Source organism: Epinephelus moara, chromosome 10 (assembly GCF_006386435.1).
Source record: "Epinephelus moara isolate mb chromosome 10, YSFRI_EMoa_1.0, whole genome shotgun sequence".
NCBI lineage: Eukaryota > Metazoa > Chordata > Actinopteri > Perciformes > Serranidae > Epinephelus > Epinephelus moara.
The window spans coordinates 7,431,299-7,439,246 of record NC_065515.1 but is presented as its reverse complement, the minus strand read 5'-3'; the positions used below and the strand labels follow the sequence as shown (position 1 = coordinate 7,439,246).

Genomic DNA, 7,948 nt, shown 5'->3' with positions numbered 1-7,948 from the left:
TAATTTTACGGGGACGGGGCTGTTGGTGCGTGTCTCCACCGCAGGAACCACCCCCGAAGAACAGAGCTCCGGAACTTTTACAGGGGCTAAACAAGTCCCTGCCTCGGAGTAGGTACTCAGAACGGCCCGAAAAACTCCTGGGTGGGGCTTGGGGTTTNTAAAACTCAGCAGACAAGGAGTCGAGCGACAAAATAGCCGGCATTTTTAAAACTCAGCAGACAAGGAGTCGCATTTTTAAACCAAGAGACACGCCAGAGACCCAGCAACCACCTCAGCTCCTTCCATGTTGATAATCGTCTTTCTTATGTCTGCTTTCTTCTCCTTACTTCTGCTTCTTCTTCTTTGTTGTTGTTCTTCTTTGTTTGTTTCTTTGCCGCGTCGCCCCGGTTAAAATGGTCGCGCAACGATTACATCACATACAGGAACCTTCCTCCTACTCCACCCTCTCAGTGGAGGGTGAGGTTGAGAGAGCCGAGTGAGAGGACGTTCCTGTAAAGTTCCTGCCCCCCAAATAATACCAGGAACTTCTTCAGTGGAAACGGGCCTTATATGACAGTTGCTGAACAGTGGTGGCTGTGGCCACAAGTGGAAATTACAGGATAACAGGACCCTGAATTGACCTTTGTTGCCCTCTTGAGGCAGCTGCTTCAATCAATACTTAGGGTCCGTCCCAATACCCCCCCTTAACCTTACCCCTTGGTCCTACCCCTACATTTGCGCATTCCTGCGAGGGGTAGTGGTGTCCCAATTCCTTTTTGCGTGTAGGGGTAGGGGGCATAACGAGGGGTAGTGGGTATGAAACTAGCCCTTCGGAGCGAGGGATTTCAGATGCTGACTTATTGGGATTGGGCCTTAATGTTTCAAATGCTCCATGTAACCAAGTGGCCGCCTCCTGGGCTGAAAAAAGAGGCCAATGTGCAAGTGCCAAAAACTGCAGTTTCTGGAATGACCACTTGAGGCTGGCTACAAGAGCGAGTCACTCCCCATAGACCTCCAATGGTAGACCCCCATGTTGACCCTTTGAAACCTGAGCAAAGTTGCTTGATTACTTTTAAAACATGGGAAGAAGGGAATAAACAACAAATAAAAAAATGACCCCCCCCAAAAAAAAAAATTGTGAGAAATTGCTAAAAAGAGAAAATTAAAAAATAAAAGCAAGTTAAAAACAAACAAGGATATGATCTGAAAAAAAAGCTTAAAAATTGTAAGAATTCTGACATAATTTTAAATATATAATAGCGATAATTATAAATATAGTTTTTCCCTAGCTTTTTAAAAATAATTTTTTATTTTTGGAAAATTTCTTACCAAATTGCTCATTGCCTTTTCCCCCATGTTTTTGAAAGAAATTGCAATAAATTTGTAAAAAGACAAAATTAAAAATAAGAATATTAGTTAAAAAAAAAAAAAAATAATAATAATAATAATAATAAAAAAAAAGTTAAAATAAAAAACAAAAAAAGGAAATGATTAAAATATGGTTTAAAAATTACAATAATTCTGTGCCATAATTTTAAATATCTAATTATTGTTTTGTTTTTGTGCAATTTGTGGGACATTTCTTACCAAGTAGCCTTTTTTGCCATGTTTTTGAGCAGAATCACACCAATTTGTTCAGCGTTCAAAGGTTTAAATACTTGCAAAGGGTGTCTGAAAGCATCACAAGAAAAGTGATGTCACTCCAGGTTTCAAAGGGTTAAATTTATTTCCGATATCATAATAAACCTTAATATTTTCATATGACTGTCCCTTGAGACCAGACTCTACACACACTCTAACCCAGATTGAATGAACAACTTGTTGAGCTACTTTATGCTTTACACCCCTGGGAGCTGAAAATAAACCCTGAGCTCAGCTACACGAGCACATTGATCAAGCTAACCTCAGCATCTGCACTTTTACTGCAATAACACAAGACCGGCTGTGCTCTGAGTTATGTAGCACGGTAAGCTCCTAACAATTTTATCCTTTCCAATCCCGGCCCAGAAGTTCGAGGCAGAAAGGAACACAGGTGGAACGCAAGACAGGATGAAAATTGAGGACTGAGACATTTTATTAAGCAAAGAGTACATTTTCCTGAACAGACAAACAGGTAGCAAAGGATAAATACTTTATTATTATCATTTTTATTTTGTTCACAAGTAGCCACGGTACTAGTAACCTCCAATTACTCCAAAGACAAAGAACTGAAAGAACAATGTGAATATTTAAAACCTAAAGTTTTCCCAAATTGATGTTTGTTGCTGATGTGGGCTGCAGATTTTAGTACTCTGTGTGATCTTGTGTCTACTACATATCTAGATTGATACCAAGGCACGATACTGAACTCTGCCCTGAGAGGCATCTTAGTTTGATCTAAATTGTTTTTCTCCTGTGAACAGGTGAAAAAAGGATTTACCAGGATGTTTCTAAATTCCCTTTTTCCATCTGTCAAACAGGTGGGAGAAAAAAAAGGTTTACCGGGATAATTTTTTTCTAAGTTACTTTTTTTCATCTGTGAAAACAGATGGGGAAAACATTTGGCAGGCGTTTTTGTTTTTATTGTAATACTCACGTTGGCCACAAGAGGGACAAGTGTGCCACTACCCAATGTTCTAAACAGGACTAAAAGCGTTCATGTTTTCTTTCAAAGCGCTGCTGGGGAGAGGGGTCTGAGGTGCTTTGCTTGGCCTGCTGCCCGAGAGCGACCCGGCCCCGGATAAGCAGATAAAAATGGATGTTTTCTTTCAAGTGAATTTGAATTCCTCCGTACTCATGCCAACACGTTATGTAACATCACTGTCGTGTCTTTCAGCTGGCAGAAAACATGAATGCTTTTAGTCCTATTGAGAACTGAAATCCTAGAAAAACTTTTTATCCCACCTGTTTTACAGATGATAAAAAAGGAACTTAAAGGAATCTTTTTTTTTTTTCCATTTTCTCTTAAAGGTCCAGTGCGTAAGATTTAGGGGGATTTAGTGGCATACAGCTGTGAGGACTGCAGATTGCAACCAGTCCTTCGGCGTTTAGGAGGTTTCTAACATGAGCCGAATTGTCCGCAGAGGTCTCTTCCTCGCCAAAACAAACAGACCAGGTGATTAAAACCCCTGAAAAGAAAACACTGAATAAAGCAGTGTCATGTTACAAATCAGTGTTTCTTCTATGCCGTTTGGCTCTTTGCAGACAGGCTACTATCACCTTTTTTCTGATCCAGACGTTCAGGAGGTTTTTACCAGCAGCTAAATTCTCTGTAGGTGTCTCTTCCTCTCTAAAACAAACAGACCAGGAGATTTAAACTGGTAAAAACACTGAATAAAGCAGTTTCAAGTTACAAAAATCAGTGTTTTCCTGACACTGCTCGTCACAGAGGGTCTGCGAACTCTGGTTGGCACACAAATACGAATGGCCCTGTCTAGAGCCGGCGTTTGGTTTGTCTGTTCTGGGTTATTGTAGAAACATGGCAGTGCAACATGGCAATCTCCACTGACGAGGAGATGCTCCCTTTGTAGATATAAACAGCTCATTCTAAGGTAACAAAAACAGGATTCTTATTTTCAGGTGATCATACACTTAAGAAAATGTACTTATTATATCTAACTTCTGCCAATATATCCCCCTAAATCCTGCACACTGGACCTTAAAGTCATAAACACAGGAGAGTAAACAATTCAGAAAATGGATCACCACAATATTTCTTTCTTACATGCCTCTCAGGGGCTTCCGTAGCACTCTGTGATTTAACAGCAGATAATGTGTTGCATCTACAATGCAAACTGTGAAGCTTACAGGAGGCCTACCTTGTAACCAAAATACAAATGAAAAACCCAACAAATGGAGCTCAGATAACGTGCAGTGTGCAGCGAGGGTGAAGGTTCCCGTGTGGAATCTGTGAGAAGTGTTGAAATTCAGCAGTGAATACACTCGAGCTTCAGTCTGGCACATTAAGTGTGACGCCAAAAGCACAGAACAGACAGAACCCATAAAACAAAGTGGACAGACTGCAGAGTCAGAATGTGAACAACATGCCAGAAAAAAGGCACTGTGTGCAAAAACAGACAGGTGGAGAAGAAACCACATCGCATGTAGCCTCATAAATATCATCAACACAAGATGCTCCTCATTGAACAAAGATGCAGCGTCATCTTTAAACAAATACAGCTTCAGCATCGTGAGCAAACTCTTAGACTTGTAATTTCTTATCCAGTGTTAAGGCACATTGCTTCGAAAATACAGAAATATAAATGATCTTTGGTAAATGATACACTTTATAAAAATGTACTGCAATGACACAAGAGATACAACAATCATAAAATATTAAAGGTGCTGCTGCTTTAAATGCTTAATAATTGCACTGTAGCATCTTTCCAATTCTCCATACTTTTACTAGTTAGTCTGTGCATGATGTCGAGTGCATCATGAGGAAATAAAACTGCGTCTGAGCAGGGAACATGATGCCATCAGCAACAATACTCTACAGCAATTTTAAAATAATGCTTTCAAAGTGCAAGTTTAAATCTTAAAGCCGCAACTTTTACATTTGGGAAAGACTTTCTTTCACCAAAGAGTTTTTTGGTCGACAGCTGAGCACCAGCAGAACATAAGATGAGACTGTTGAGATAAACTCAGCACATGAAAAAAACCTTAGAACAGGACCTTCAAGTAAACTTGTTTATGAAACGTGATGGTAGCTTGTTGTCAACCTACGGTACAGTGCTTAAAGGAATAGTTACAGATTCTAGGAAACATTATTTGCTTTCTCACTGAAAATGAGAACAAAAGACTGATACCACTCTCATGTCTGTAAACTCAATATGAAGTCAGGAGATGGTGACCTTAGCTTAGCATAAAGACTGAAAACCACTGGGAAACACAACACGACCCAATCACCAGAGCAAATGTTAGAATTGTGCGTTTCTGCAAACCACAGATACGTTATATTTGCATGTTACTCATTTGCAGCAGATATGCTAAAACTTTAAGTTCAATAATGCTGTGGTTGACGTGTTGTTTTGTTTAGGCACAAAACCAACTGTCCCTGCTGGAAAAGCAATAATGTCACTATGGGTTTTTGTGCCGCTATCCCAGCTGGCAAAACACCTACAGGTCACTACAAAACAGTCACATTTGGTGGCTAAAAAAGCGCTGGAAAAATACAGATGAGTTGCTACAAAACACCCATGTCTGGCACCTAAAAAACCACTGGAAAGACACAGGTCACTACAAAACAGTCACATTTAGTGGCTAAAAAAACGATGATGGGTCGCAACAAAACACCAATGTTTGGCACCTAAACAAAACACTTGAAAAACACCAATGAGTTGCTACAAAACATTCATGTTTGGTGCCTAAAAAACTACTGGAAAACGCTGATGGGTTGCTACAAAATACCCGTGATTGGCGCCTAAAAAACAACTGGAAAGACATCTACAGGTCAGTACAAAACAGTCACGTTTGGTGGCTTAAAAAAGAAAAAAAAAAGCACTGGAAAAACACAGATGGGTCGCTACAAAACGTTGCATGTTTGGTGAAAAAAAAATAAAAAAAATAAAAAATAAAAAAAAAACACCAATGAGTCGCTACAAAACATGTTTGGTGCCTTAAGAACTGCTGGAAAAACACAGATGGGTCGCTACAAAACGTTGCACGTTTGGTGGAAAAACAAAAAAAAACAAAAACACCAATGAGTTGCTGCAAAACATCTGTGTTTGGTGCCTAAAAAACACTGATGGGTCGCTACAAAACATCCACGTATGGCGCCTAAAAAAACAGTGGAAAAACACTGGCAGGTTGCTACAAAACACCCACATTTGGAGCCTCTGGAAACGCAGCAATAACTCGCTAGAAAACAACTTCTTTTGTTGTTTGCTGGTCTCGAACAGTGGTCTTTTGTGGTCCGCAGTAAGGCAGGCGTTCTGCATAGGTGCCATTTATCATCCCCTCCACCTCCTGATGGAAGAGTCAGTCATATACTACGTCACTTTAGAAACACAGATACCCTAGAAATGTGCAAATGTAACAACACCCCTAAAGCCCACTAATTGACATGTATGAAAAATGCCACATAGACACAACATTCTGTGTCTTTACAGGGATTAAATGTCTGACTATTTCCTGGCTGGGTGCAGTGACTTCTTTGAGTTTTCACCGGTTCACGACAACAACAAGACTCAAGTCTTTGTATGGATTAAACAATCAAGTCATAAAATGTTAATTAATGAGCTTAGATGTGCTGGTAGGCAGATTTTGTTGTTGTTAGGACAGAGCCACCTGCTATTAGCTTCATATTAAATGGCCAGACATGAGAGTGGTATCAATCTCCTCCTCTGACTCTCTGTAATAAAGTAAATAAAAATGTCAAACTATTCTTTTACTGTGAAACTGGCTGGCACTGTTAAAACAGATCCAATGAGTCAGCGAACACACACACACTCACACACTAACAACACACACACAGTGACGCAGCCACACACGCACACAAGCACAAACACACACACTCAAGCAGAGCATCATTACTGGTAGATTGTTGTTGTATAAAGACTAAAATTAAATTTTCTTGGTAAATGCTCATAATGCATGATCATATCTAAAGTCAACAGCTCTCGGAACTATTCAGTGGAATGTACTATGTGACAGAACAGCTGTAAACACGCTATTCAGTCTTTAAAATTTAGCAAACAAATGTTGCAAATCCAGCAACAAGACTGAAACGTGCGCTGAGCCAATGCCACCGGTTTACGTAAAGATAAAACTCTTTGAGAATCTGCACTGAAACGTGTTTCTGTGGAAAACATAAAAAAATCTCTTCTCAGGAATATCAACACTGATTCAAGGCCGCGGTGGCGTCTGATCCTGGTCTTAACGCATTTACAGGTGAAGCAGAAAGAACGAACAGAGAATCATTTCAGAGAAAGAAAATAAAAACTCCCAAATAGGCCAGCTGTGGAATGTCTCTACTCTGCTCGTCTTTACAATAAAACCTGATCATCTACTGAGATGCATCTTTGACATAAAAATTTTCCAAGATTTTAAAAAACAAAAGAGGAGATATTCCAGTTCTTCCATCTCCCAAACCTCAAAAATATCTTTAGCTTGAAACGTCCAAAATATAAAGTACCTATCTGCATCTTTAATAAAAGAATCTCCTTGAAAAATACAATAAAATTAGATTTTCAAAAAACTATCGTGCAAATCTGAGTAACATACTTAAGACTGTGAGACATCACAAGATGGTGTGCAGCGACTGTTCTGCCACCTGCTCTGTCCTCTGTGCTGGATGAACGCTGTGGTCAGACTGGAGTCTTTCCTCTGAGTTCCTCGTGTATTTGACACACTGCGAGTCTCCGTCAGGGGGCAGGTTCAGCTGGACGCTGTCTGACGGTGAGAGCAGGGGCGTGGAGGTGATCCAGCTGGACAGACTCAGATCTGACGCCTCTAAAGTCTTATCCAGACACTCGGAGTCTTTGGTGGGAGGAGGCTGTGGCTCCCTCGAGAGCTTAGGAGCGTCTTTGGTGTAAGGAAGTGTGTCTTTTTCTGTAGGAACTAATGTGTAGAGATCTGAGAGGCCCCTCTCACTGTTTGTTGGCCCCAGTGGGCTTCTCTGGCCCTGTTCATCTGTTTGTAAAAGGGGCCCCTGTTGTGTCTTGGAGCTGGGGAAGCTCCTCTGGTCTTTTTTATTGCAACCTTTAGGGGAGGGCTTGGTGAGGGACAGGAAGGGAGGCTTGGGGCTGAGCGGTGACCCCACCTTGACCCTGCTGAGGCTCAGAATGTTCCTGCGGGTTTCAGAGGGGAGTTTATCCAACTGTCTTCCAACTTGGACTGGGCTGGGAAAAAGCGTGCCTTGACACGCCCTGTAGAAATATCTGGAAAGTAAAACAGAGCCAGACATCAGGACAGCACTATTCCGAAGATGAATGCCAGGCTCTTCGGATAAACATGAAAGACATCTGGTGCAGATATAAGTCACTGCACG

The 7,948-nt window shown here is 40.8% G+C and overlaps 1 protein-coding gene across 1 annotated transcript in view; it reads right to left on the bottom strand.

The window, feature by feature from the left end:
• Window positions 1-2,048: 2,048 nt before the first annotated feature.
• Window positions 2,049-7,948, bottom strand: part of atp10a (ATPase phospholipid transporting 10A) — a 52,751-nt gene continuing 46,851 nt past the window's right edge. The window contains exon 21 of the mRNA XM_050054570.1: window positions 2,049-7,838. Within this exon, the coding sequence (XP_049910527.1) occupies window positions 7,199-7,838 (640 nt within the window). The 3' untranslated portion in view covers window positions 2,049-7,198. The remainder of the gene's footprint in view (window positions 7,839-7,948) is intronic.